Source organism: Etheostoma spectabile, chromosome 13 (genome assembly GCF_008692095.1).
Source record: "Etheostoma spectabile isolate EspeVRDwgs_2016 chromosome 13, UIUC_Espe_1.0, whole genome shotgun sequence".
NCBI lineage: Eukaryota > Metazoa > Chordata > Actinopteri > Perciformes > Percidae > Etheostoma > Etheostoma spectabile.
Genome location: NC_045745.1, coordinates 22,385,169 through 22,397,795, shown reverse-complemented (window position 1 = coordinate 22,397,795; position 12,627 = coordinate 22,385,169). Strand labels below are relative to the sequence as shown.

At 40.3% G+C, this 12,627-nt stretch overlaps 2 protein-coding genes across 23 annotated transcripts in view; one reads left to right on the top strand and one right to left on the bottom strand.

The window, feature by feature from the left end:
• The window catches only part of sertm1 (serine rich and transmembrane domain containing 1), an 18,860-nt gene extending 14,179 nt beyond the window's left edge, over nucleotides 1–4,681 (top strand). Inside the window, exon 2 of one of the 2 annotated variants that reach the window (XM_032533002.1) lies at nucleotides 1,983–4,681. In XM_032533002.1, the coding sequence (XP_032388893.1) occupies nucleotides 1,988–2,329 (342 nt within the window). In that variant the 5' untranslated portion in view covers nucleotides 1,983–1,987 and the 3' untranslated portion in view covers nucleotides 2,330–4,681. Of the gene's footprint in view, nucleotides 1–1,926 lie in introns of both variants that reach the window. The other variant, XM_032533003.1, reaches the window with a different exon arrangement.
• A 156-nt stretch (nucleotides 4,682–4,837) lies between these two features.
• Nucleotides 4,838–12,627, bottom strand: part of nbeaa (neurobeachin a) — a 92,615-nt gene continuing 84,825 nt past the window's right edge. For 15 of the 21 annotated variants that reach the window (XM_032532974.1, XM_032532973.1, XM_032532977.1 and 12 more), the window contains 14 exons: nucleotides 12,258–12,370; nucleotides 11,775–11,915; nucleotides 11,539–11,658; nucleotides 10,828–10,980; nucleotides 10,543–10,707; nucleotides 10,219–10,308; nucleotides 9,322–9,514; nucleotides 8,397–8,468; nucleotides 7,983–8,138; nucleotides 7,441–7,611; nucleotides 7,204–7,305; nucleotides 6,863–7,059; nucleotides 6,550–6,701; nucleotides 4,838–6,277 (listed from right to left, as the gene is read on the bottom strand). In XM_032532974.1, the coding sequence (XP_032388865.1) occupies nucleotides 6,187–6,277; nucleotides 6,550–6,701; nucleotides 6,863–7,059; nucleotides 7,204–7,305; nucleotides 7,441–7,611; nucleotides 7,983–8,138; nucleotides 8,397–8,468; nucleotides 9,322–9,514; nucleotides 10,219–10,308; nucleotides 10,543–10,707; nucleotides 10,828–10,980; nucleotides 11,539–11,658; nucleotides 11,775–11,915; nucleotides 12,258–12,370 (1,916 nt within the window). In that variant the 3' untranslated portion in view covers nucleotides 4,838–6,186. The remainder of the gene's footprint in view (nucleotides 6,278–6,549; nucleotides 6,702–6,862; nucleotides 7,060–7,203; nucleotides 7,306–7,440; nucleotides 7,612–7,982; nucleotides 8,139–8,396; nucleotides 8,469–9,321; nucleotides 9,515–10,218; nucleotides 10,309–10,542; nucleotides 10,708–10,827; nucleotides 10,981–11,538; nucleotides 11,659–11,774; nucleotides 11,916–12,257; nucleotides 12,371–12,627) is intronic. The other 6 variants (XM_032532976.1, XM_032532983.1, XM_032532984.1 and 3 more) reach the window with 1 other exon arrangement.

Genomic DNA, 12,627 nt, shown 5'->3' with positions numbered 1-12,627 from the left:
AAAACAACTTTGGTCAGAAATCTTTTTTTTATACATATACCAAGATTTGGAATGACATTCTGCATCACATCAGTCCACTATCATCCATCACATATTTCAAAAAGGCATACAAACAGCTCCTTCTTAACAGTTACACTTGCACGCATTGATTCGTTTATGTATTGTCAAGCCTTGTTTGCACTGTCCGTATTTGTCTAGCCCAGCTGATGTCTAGTAAATGTCTTTGTCCTTATGTAACTGTATTGTTGTTTTCAGTCGAAAATTTTTCTATATCGGTGTCTTGTATAATGTCTGTCCTGACGTGCTGTAACCATGTTATGTCTGCAGAACAGGAACCTGCTGAAAACAGTTTTTAAACTGAGTCAGGACCGTTTTTATATTGTAATGTAATCGTTACTTTTTCTAACTTTCCTGTATAATAAATATGTGAAATGAAATTAAAGTTTTCTAAAGGTTGCAACGTCAGAGGAACGTTCTGAGAACGTCAGATGTGGCCAAAAACTAACATTCCTAGAACGTTAAGAAAACTTTCCCATCAACCAACACACAACCAAACCTAACCTTCAGGGAACGTTCCCGCAACCAAAAACGAACGTTTCCATAAAGTTCTGGGAACCAAAAATAGGGCTACAGTGAATAGGCCTGTAGTAGACTCCACTCCTCTAAATATATAATGTGACCAGGCTGACATATGGTCCTTGATGAAATGCATAACCATGAAATGGAGAGAAAGGAGGGGAGAGGCGGCAGATAAGAAAGAAATGAGCACATGCCATTGTGAGGCAAAGAGTGTGTGTGCTGACCCCCTGCTTTCATTCTAGTAGGCCTAGTCATGGTCAATCATCCTTCCCTTTGAAGTGCCTTTCTCTGCTTTCATATATCAAGTCAAGACACAAGGCTGGCCTAACCCAAATACAAAACAGACTCTTTTGCTCTCTGTCTATCACCAACATTTCTGCACCACAATGCTCAGTCTCGTCTTCTAGTGACTAGAATAGATGGTTAACTGCATGGGCATGGCACACAACTGACTAGAATCTAGTCAGTTGTGTGCAGTGGAACATTATTAACAATATCAGTGGAGGAGGGTTGGGTCTCAGCTGTCTTTGTGAAAGCTGATTATGTGGAGTTTAATTTAATCAGATAAGGATGTCTTCGTTTATGAGCATACGCGGCTCCAGGCACCAAGCCTGACAGGCCTTTAATGAGACATGCACTCCCCCTGCTGTTACTCTTAGTAGTTCATAGTAGTTTTTGTGATTAGCCAGATATTTATTAATTATTTATTAATTAATCTTCTTTTTTTTGTGATCAATTTATATATACAGTATATATATATATATTTAGACACCCAGATATTCTGGGGGAAAGGGGGACTAAGTATGAGGAGGGCCCACTAAGATAATAGAATTAATAGTGGATGTTGGAGCGGGCCCATATTGCTTGATTATGGGTATTTCATACAGATTTATTACATTACAACATGCTATTTTGATAGCACATTTTTGCTTTTTTGAATGCTGCAAATACATCGATGTCCATGTTATTTAGCTACAGTTTATGATCTCCTTAGCCCTGAAAACAAGTGTTTTACCGTAACGGTAGATGGGTAAGGTTAACCATCTAGGGCGATGCAATAAATATTTTCTTATCAATAAATATTATTATCTGTTCTGCATCTGGGACCTCTTGAAGTAAAGTGCTGGCCCTGAATCAGAATTGGAGACGTGCTCTCTTTCTTTTAATCTCAGCCAAAGCTGAGGACGTGGATGAAAGCGCTTGTTTCAGCAAGCATCTGCCATGCTGAAGTGTCCTGGAGGGAGAAAATAAATTTGTGGCAGCTTCAGCAGACAAAAGATAATTTCTCCTACAGGCCATTTAAATTATGAATTTTGAAGTGTGTTTCTGTTTTTTTCCCCACAATAGATCTCACTAATTTTTTTTTTTTTCTCTCTCATGCAAATTTCTATTTGGAACATCAGCCAGGATGTCAGGGATGGACGCCCTGTTGGTGGACCGCAATGAGACTGAAATCTCTCCAATAGACAACGGGACTTTCCTCCGTTTCTCCCCAACCTTTGCTTCCACATCTGCGGCTGCCTCGTCACCAGGACATCCGGGCAACGTTTACGTTTATGTGTGGCTCTTTCTCGGCCTGCTGGTATTCCTCCTGACGCTGCTCATAATCTCCCTCCACAGGCTGAAAAACATCATCTCCTCCTCATCATCTGTCCCCGATTGCAGCAGCGAGGGTGGGAGCTCCTTCACCAACATGGAAATCTGTAGTATCTCATCTCAGAAGTCCACCATCTCCTCACTGTCCACCTAAGGGAGATGGGATGGAGCACATATAAACACAGAGACATACAGTATATGTCCATGTGCCTACATGGTAACCATGCACACAGACAAAGCCCATGAAGGTCCAGCGTCTTTTCACCGTGACATACAATTACAAAAACACTTTGTCAGCCACAAAGAAGCGGACAGCATGGCATTATAATCCATTCCATGCATGCATATTCTAACTCCGGTGGTCAAGTACGTAGGCCCATGCGATTTGCATAGGCACAGGTGAAATATAGCAAACAATGTGATGAAGAGTTATTGATTGGTGAGACTGGCTGAACCCTTTTGAGCCTTATTTCAACAACAAAGACAGATGAACCTGAGAATTGCTCGTCCTCAGCAGGAAAAACATAGGAACTATTATCTTTCCTCACTGTTTTTGTAAAGTTAATTTATTGTACTGTACCTGTCATATTTACTGTGGAACAAATATTTCTTTATAGTGCATGCACAGAATGTCTCATAATATCTGTAGACTACAGTACATTGCCAAATCAGAACTGCAATAATATTTAAGATCATACATTGTACAGAAATGCATGCTTGTGTCTCAGTTTCAGTTTGTCTCAAATTTCTGTATGATTCCACTGGGGAAAGGACAAGACATCCTGCTGTGGATGTAAAGGTGAGAAAGAAATGAGGGCTGTGTGTGTCAGTTGGCAAAGCGGACGCCCATATTTAGAGGTCACCTCTTCGACGCAGCGGGCTCGGGTTTGACTCTGACCTGCAGCCCTTTGCTGTCATTCCCCCTCTCATTTCATCAGTTGTCCTGTCAATAAAGGCCTAAAATGGCCAAAAAAATAATCTTTAAAAAAAGAAAGAAATGAGGGCTGTGTATTAGACTGTTGAGAGGCAGTAAAGCATCTGTCCGCAGGTATGGACCAGGTCAAAAGTGGCATGAACAAGATGAAATGCTGGTCCTGAAAGACAGTTTCAGCCCATAGTGACTGAAGCTCTGAGAGCTCTGTGCAGCTGTCAGCCTTGTCTGTATTCCAGGTATAACTACAGTAATGGCTGTTTTGGCTCAACATACATCATTTGTGTTTTAATACCGTAAGATGTTTCTTTGACATAACAACAAAGATACACACTCAGAAGAATTTATCAGAAAAAAGGTTCATTCATTTTTGTCACACTTTTCCATCAAATTCAATAACAACGGACGGGTCGGAGAGCAGTGACGATGGCTACGAGGCCACGGACAAGACAAGGACTCGAATCTGTCAGTGTTCTTATCAACAAATCCTCACTTTTTTCAGTTGATGGCACTGTGTCAGCCAAACTCAGAAAAGAGTTTACTAAACCAATGTTCAAACCAGTGTTTACTATTGGTTCATTATCTCAGCTGTTGACAAATATGTATAGTTATTATGTCTAGAACCTTATGTTGTAGAACGTTTGTTTTCAAGTTAACCAAGAAATAAAGTCATTGTTTTAGCCTGGTGATGTTAAAAGAATAACTTCCTGACTTTGTTTTGTTATATTAAATCTCACATTTTCAGTTCTAGTCTGCAAACACAAATCATTCAGTGGACGTAGATTACAGTATTTTCTTTGCATGATTTACTGTACTGGATGTAACTGCAAATCTGACTTCTGTCCCTGGGTTAAATGAATGTCATTAACGACATCCTTCCTCTCGTACACATTGTACATGTTCTCTTTTTTCATGCTTGTAAGGGATGTATTTCTACTTGTATCTCTGTTTGATCACTGGGTCTGCTGCATAAGGTGCTTTAATATCCTGTTAACGGAAACTCCCAGCACCATGAGCCCAACAAGTCTACAGCAATTTGTGACGCATGCATTAACCAAACTCACACCTGAAACTTTACACAGTTCATCTTTAAGATGCTCCGTTGGAGAGAATTTGAGGTACATGCCTAGCTTAAGGGAACTTCAGCGATGTCATTGATTTGATTAAAGCAGGAGACAATGCAGGACCAGATCCTACAAATGGAAAAAGCATACAGCCAGTGCTGGAAATGAAAACTGCAAACGTTAATTAACTAACATTGCTCTGTATGTCTTACATCTGTGTTCTTTGGAGGTGCTGCAGAAAATGACAGACAGTAACAGACTGAAATGTGTCTCTTGAAATCATCTGAAGAAGGAAGATTTCATACTGGTGTCTAGTGAATGCAACAAGAACACATCCTCGTGAAGCAAAAAATAACCTTTTAGTGAAAGAGCATATTTAACCAATAAAAAGTAAAGTCATCAAATTCTTTGCATATTTTATTTTCTTATCATGATTTTTTTTTTCAACTCACACATGTCATATTTTACATCTTTGCAATAAAACATGAATACAATAGTTTTTAGGGTTTCATAGATCCAAAAATATTTAACCTTTTTTTGGATACATAAGTTGAACCTGTCGATAGAGTATGTGCATGTGCGCATTTGATCAAGATGGCTTCACACATACAGTACATCTCACATTTCATCCCCTGTCCTCCTTCTTTCCCACCTCTATCAGCTACAGAATCATGATATTGCTTACAACTGTGAGGTTGTAAAACCTAATAATCACACATGAGCTCAACGCTTTAAATACAAACATCAATGCACAAATATTCCCGAAGGGGAAATGGACCTAAACGAAATGGCAGCTGATCAGAAAGAACCAAGCTAATAAATAATAATATGTGATTGGTGCAAAGTGCAAATACAAAACAAACTTTTACATTGATTTGATTCTCTTTTTTAAAATTAACAACAAATGTGGGTAAGTGAAGCTTTCCTTTGCGCTTTCAGTCTTATTCAGCTGTTTAAGTCTCCCATCAAGCCTGAACCAAGACTTTATGTACATATTTGACAAAACAATCACCAAATATACAAAGGAAATCAAGTCAGTCTTGTGGTTGTCATCCTTGGTGGCACTGGCAAGATCTCTTTATCATTACCATCTCCGGCAAAACAATCACCATCCTTGACACTGCCATTATTATCATCAGTCTTGTCAACATTATAATAATAATTATTACACAGTATTTTACATACAGCAAGTCATTAATAAATTAAAGGTGATAAGCGCAGTTTGTGTAGTGAAAGAACATGTGTAGACTCTGAAGGAAGCAGAGCCTTATTTACATAAGAAGTTAACCCTGCTGCGGGTAAAAAAGAAAAAAAAAGGAAATTAACATTATAAAATAAAACCAGATAAAATCAGATAAGATGAAGTTCTAATAAAAACATAACCCAAGGCAATTTTTCAAGGGTAAATTTTAAGATCAAGCCAATAGCACCGGTGTTTGAACAGTGGGTGGGGCTGGATCAATTCTGACCATTTCTAATCAGTTTAGACATATTGATGGAGTCTTAATTTATAGTCCACCCAAATAATTCCCAGACTGAACTCCCCTGAAAGGAAAAGTAAAGAACAAAATTGATAAAGAAGAAAAATACAAGTGAAAACAAAACTTAGGTTCTTTGTCTGTGAAGCATTAAGCGTACCAGGAATGGAAACTGCACCAGTCCTGTGAGTGGTACGGGTAGGATCGACCTCTACAAGGTCTGCTTGGCTTGCTCTTCTCCCCCGTTCTGCAGTCTGTCTAGGTTTTGGTGTGTATCTTCGGGGTATTATAGGTCTGTGGTTACATACGTGTGTACGTACACGTATGCACAGAGGAAGTTATTTCCACACGCTCTGCTGCATCCACAACTCAAGTAAATTTCACAAAGGAATAGAGTCTAAGGTCCAGTACTTGTTTTCCCTCGTCTCTGTACCTTTAGTTTCCCCGTGTTGCAGATACACAGCAGAATGCATCACCTCCCCTTTTCTACTTGTTCTTCTCTCCTCTTTCCATTTTCCTCTCGATCACGCTGTCCACTTCAGTACCTGTTCTGGTGTTCGTAGTGCCAGCGGTTGAAGTCTATGTTGAACGCCACGATGCTGCCAGACGCCATACCAGTGATCAGAGTCCTGAGGGCAGAGCACACAGGAAGTCACATCTTTAAACCAAATTATGCAAAGAAAGTACGTTTTAGGGTTGCAGTACATTAATCATTCCCTGGGCTCTGGGCCTCATCTGAGGTGTGATTAAAATAACTGCCCCATTACTAATCATTCAGTAATTGCTGCTGCCCCCTTTGAGGTGATGCAGTTTTCCCAACAACATTAGCCTTAAGGGGTAAAAAAGGTCATGCTGTCTGCATCTTCTTCTGTCTGTCAGAATGGCACTCTATCTGTTTTACCTCTGGTCATGTGAGAGATCCATGGCACGGATCCCTGCGTCACAGCCCGGATAGATGTAAAGCTGTTTGAAGTCACACGCCTGCCACACTTCCACAACTCCGTTATCACCTCCTGTCACCAAGTTCTGTCCGTCGCTGCTCAACAGGATCGCCTGGAGAGAGAAAAAAAAGAGACAGAGAGTTTTCAAAGAGGCTCAAGGGCTTCAGTGTGTCAGGATACAGTATGGTGGATTGTTTTAATGTAAATAAGGACATTATTTATACATTAATATACACCAAAAATGAGATTACAGTATTAACTCAACATCCTTACCCGTGTGGAATCGTTGACCTCCATTTGTGCCAGCAGTTTTCCATTTATGCTGAAGTTGCAGAAACGACCTCTCTCATAGTAGATGATGCAGTGGCCCTCGCTGGACACTGAGATGAGGCGGGGCCGCTGGCAGAGCTCTGGCCCCTCCAGGGCCCTAAGCAGGTCCCCTGTGATGGTGTGGACCAGGCACGGGCCCTCTGAGAAGCAAGATCAAAGCAAGATAGTAAAAAAAATGGTATATTTGTTTGGAGAAATCAGCCCAAACTCTAAAAGAAATTCAGAAAACAAACTTTGTGGAAATCACTCTTAGGCCCAGACTGACATAATACAGACGCACAAACCTTTAGCTCCACTTATGACTAATCCCAGCTCTGCACAGACAGACACACACACCACCTCGTGGTCGTGTCCTGTCAGTACTGCCCTGGGAGCAGGGTAGTCACCTGGAAGAGAAAACTAAGTTAGAGACACCATTAACGTCTGGGAGCTGTAGTGTTTTCTGAACTAGGAACCTACTCATGTAAACAGTGAAATAGGCAAACATTCACAAATGTTGTTTTCACCATGTCGCCACTCACTATTGTTAGGGTTGTCCCCAATAATGTGGTGTCGTCCACTCCAGTACCACAGAAGAAGAGTGGCGTCTCTGGATCCTGACACAATGTAGCAGTCTCCACCGATGTAGGACTCCGACCTGGCCAGACACGTCACCACATCCCAGTGGCCAAAAACTATCTGGGTCAGCTTTCCTGTGGAGAAGAAGGAGGAAGATGGCTAAGTCAGTTTGTGCTCTCTACTCAGATTTTTAAAGGCCATGGTTGCTTTACTACAAAGATAAGTTAAATTAACAAATTAGCTAGTTAGTGACTAGAGCGTCACTAAATCTAAATCAATACATCTCTGGACCGATATATAGAGAAATGTACTGTATGCCCAGGTTTAAATGTAAAAAAGGGTGTTATACTGTATATAATCTATAGATCAATAAATCTAAACACAAATCTAAATCAAATTGCAAATGCATGACCACAGAATCCACATTTAAATCTAGACCTCAGACAGAATCAAAGCATACATTTCTACCATGCTTAACATGTCTCAGGAATACTACAAAACCTACCAGTTTCAGTGGAGTAAACACGGAAGCTCTTGTCCCAGAAGCCGCAGACCAGAATGTAGCGGTTGTCGGCAGTAACCACAAAACAGTGTGTGTTGATTTGGATGCTCTGGTCCACGAGGTCAGTGATCTGACGCTTGTTCACGCCCGAGTTGTTTGCTACATGGGAGCACAAAGATGTCAGTAGGTTTAAAAGGGCAAAAGAATGCAATATGTTAACAAGTTATCACATGAACTCTAACCTTTCCTAATCTTTCATTGCTCAGGTTAGTTTTGCAGCCTGTGTTCTGGCAATTTATGTACATAACTCCCCAGTGTATCATGTGATATACTGACTTCAGTCCCACTACTTGTGTCCTTAATAGTATCATTACATAAAACCAATTAAATCTGCTAGAAAGATTTTTGTGCACTGACCTATGAGAGGGTCCATCTCAATGGGGAGATGATGAGCCTGCTCTAGGGAGTATCCTGGAGCTCCACGGAGGCCTGAAGGATACAAGGATCAAACATTAAACAGTCACACATACACACCCGTACATTCACACATCATAAACTAGAGAAGAATAAATACTGAACCACAACCTCGCGTATAATCCCCGGGTTGAGAACTCTCTGATGCAGGCTTATGTTAAAGAAATAAAAGCCTCAAAAAGAAAAGTCACTTGAGCTGCTTTATGAACCCCATAATTACATTTTCACAATTAATTAACCTACCCCGCTGTGCTAATGAGGTCATGAAAAGTTAATTGAGGATTTAATTAACAAATATTTCTCTATCAACACTTGGACCAAATAAGAGTAAAAAAACACTTATACAATCCAATCAAAATCGCCTCAAAAACTACCACAGAAATGAACTAACATTTCACTGGGTTTATAAGGACTACAGACTTTCACAAAGTAGTCTTGTTTGTATAGCTACAGATAATGTTTTTATTATGTAATTTATATGAGTATGTTTGTTTAATCCTTCAGTTAGTTTAAAATATGTCTGGAAATGGTTATAAATGGCAATTACAATTTCATACAAAAAGTGATGTTTTTAAATTGCATTTGTCCGATAAATCATCATAAATTAACTCAACAACTAATTAATTAACTTATCAATTCATTGAGAAATCATTTCAGCCCTATTATGAACATCTTGTTACTGTACTATCTACGGATTGCAATAGTTTAGTTTCAGAAAGTTCCTCAATTTAGCTAAAATAACAATATTGTATACTGTTAATGTAATGTTCCATTTTTCAAAGTGGTGTAACTTAAAAAAATATGTATAACTGAGAATTTTAAGATGTAATTTTAAGATTTGTAGATGATTCCTTTATCATGCACTCACCGACTGTGTTGTGCCAGCGGTTGACAGCAAACAGCCGGCTACAAGTGACAGTGACGGCTGCCGGTATGCTGAGGTGGGGGAGCGTGTTGGCTGCGACGTGAGTGACGGGAGAGTTGGAGGGAAACTTGAGCACCATGATGACATCCTGCTGCATCTGATCCTTAAACATCAGTGGGCTCTGGGGAAGGAAACACTGGTGAGACAGACAGAGAAAGAGAGAGGGACAGAGACGAAAAGGAGTCCAGAGCGGGGAGGGAAGGTCGGGGGAGAAAGGAAGAAAGGAGGAGGAGGGAAATGGAAACGGAGGAAGAGGAGGAGACAGAACAGATGGAACAAAGGGAAGGTAGGGAAAAGGTATATTAGTGGGAGCACAGGGTCAGAGTAGGTACACACACTGAGGGTGGCTCTAGGGCTAGGACAGGAGGTGGAGGCACTGGTTGGTCGGAGTTCAGGACTGAAAGGTTTGGGTTGACATGGATGGCTCTGATGTGGAGACACTAAGGCCTCGTTCTGCTGAGGGTAGCACGAAGGACAGAGATACTAAAACATAATTACATACACTTGTATGTAATAATCTCTTAACTGGTATGTAGGGATTCAAATATGTTGTGAATATGAAAAATAAACTCCTCAGCCTGTCTATAAAAAAGAGAAACATTGGGGAAAAACTCTCTTCCTGTTCCCAAAATGAACATTTTCATAATAACAACCTCTTAATAAAATAACATGCAAAAAGAAACGATTAAATATGTATACTTCTGTTATGTACTGTATTTCAGTAGGTCGCAGCTGATCTGGTCTAATATGTGAGTACAGCTGACTTGGTGTTTTTTGTAAGCATCTATGGAGAATACTGTTATGAAACTTAAAACTGAAAAATACAATTTGTATTCTCACCAGGTGCATGGCAGAGGAGCGAGGTGGGTGTGGCTCGATCAGCAGCTGGGAGGGGATCTGACCACACGCCTGAATCTGGGACTCAATCACCTACAGTCGGAGAGACAGAGATGGGGTTATAAACCTTTGAAAAACATAACCCTCCCCACTTGCACTTACACTCTTTACACTTGCACTCTTTACTTTACTCTCCCTAAATATGCATGTCTTTTTAAGGCAGCTTTATAGCGGCATGAGGAACTCATGAGGGGGATATTTCTGCACTGTAATAATACTGGACATTTGTGAGTCAAACTAGAGTGATGTGTTGTCATAGAAACTGACGTCACGTTGCACAGCGTCTGCATTGTCTAGGTTGATTGCTCCCTCATAGGACAAGAAGTTGAACACGTTGAGTGCTCGGACTGCTTCTGGCCCTCGCTGCTTGTAGCCAAATATAAGATCAATCCACTGGTGGAGCTGGCACGACACAAACTCGCTCTCCAACGCCTGGTCCAAGTAACAGGTGTAAAGGGGGAAAGAAAGAGAAGAGTCAACAATATGTTAAGGCAGAGACAACTAACATTTATTTTTGCTTTTTATATTTTAGGAAAGAAGACTGTCCCTCACCATCCGGTTAATGCGGACAAAGTCTTCAGGTTTCTTGGCCCAGGCGGGAAGCTCCACGTCACATACAGAGACTCCATCATCACGCACCCCGAGCTCGTACTCATTACTGTTAACAAACATCTCAGGCAGGTAGTAGAACTCTGGGATCAGCTCCTGATGGACATGACAGAAACACATTGGTTAGTTTTAATAAATCATTACTTTCTAAAATTATTATTCATTTGAAAAAGTCTGTGACGATATAAATTATTAAAGATGACACACATACAAGCTGTTGTTATCAGTATTTTAATTACTTCCTCCAGAGCTAAAAATACTTTCAGCGATTAACCGTTTCGAGCTCAGAAAATAGAACTGCTTTACTGTAAGTACTGTTTTTAACTTTTAACACAAAACACTACCTGCTCATTCACTCACTCTCCTCAAAAACCACATACAAACCACAAAGGACAGAAAAAAACAAGTTTAAGCTGTTTGTATGACCGCATGTTGTAAGTCTAGGCTTCATGTGAAATTTGCTCCCTAGGTTGAGATCCAGGGCTTTAGATGTGCGTCAATGTCTTCAAGTGGCTATTGACACTCCTCTTCTTCTAATTAAAACTAGAATGACTAGGAAAATTATGTTTTTAAACTCTGAAACTGTACTCATTGTGTATGTATATAAGTTTGTTGACGTACGAGACATTCCTCCAGCTCATTAAGAATAGTTACCTTGACATCAGCTGTGTCCCTCTGGCAGTTTCTCCACGAGCAGCCGATGCCAGAGAAGGCTCTCTCCGGATGGTCGAACTTGTTATCGTTGGCGTTGAGGAAAAACGTGGTAAAGGGCTCCTACGGGAATACAAATAGACAAATTCATAAAACAGAATCCTTGTGTCTCTCCTGTGTGCTCATGTGGCGGCTAAAGGTTAAAGTCTGTAACTGTGTAAAGTGAAGGAAGTACTTACTATTCTGAGCATCCACATCAGTGTTGAATGAGCAGTGGAGTACAGGGTTGTATAGTGGTGAGGAGGTGTGCTGTCGTCGTCCCACGTCTCGTAGCGTTCTGCATAAAACGCTGCTCGCTTGGGATTCAGTGCACCGATTGGCTGGAAGAAACCAAAGAAAACATCGGCTTAAGTCAATGATTACACAAGAAAGCATACATGCAGTTTTTCTTGTCATACATTTAAAACTGTCAACAGTTGAACAATAGAACCAACAAGCACATACTTATTCTGATCCTCTGTAGGAGGAGGTAAAGCAGGAAATTACACCCACAGTGTCATGTGGCTTTGTTTTGTTCTTACTCTAACTGGTGTGAATAAGTAATAAGTGTGAGTAAAGCCTTGGTATATAAGTGGTATGGCATGGCCAGTATTTTACCCTTAATTTGGGTTTATAGCATCTGCGCAAATGCTATTTATTGTGTGTCTTAGGGGTGCTCTAACCTTGGAGAGGTCTCTGAAGTTGCCAGGTAGAGTCAGATCGAGCTCCTCTGAATCATAGTTGGTTAAGACCCAGGGGAAGATGGGGTACTGGTTTAAATCATTATACGTCCTCCCTGAAGGGACAAAAGATGGATGGGAGAAGAAAAAAAGTACAGTGATCTATTATAGTTGTGTCAGGAGATGGTTCCACACTGATACAACATGCTTTATTGTCTATTACTAAGTCAGTTTGAGTTTTACATTAAAAAATGAATACATGCTATAATATTTAAAGTGTAAAAAAAGTCATTTACAGCACTGGTGCTACCAATTTTCAGGCTTCAACATATATATATATATATATATATATATATATATATATATATATATA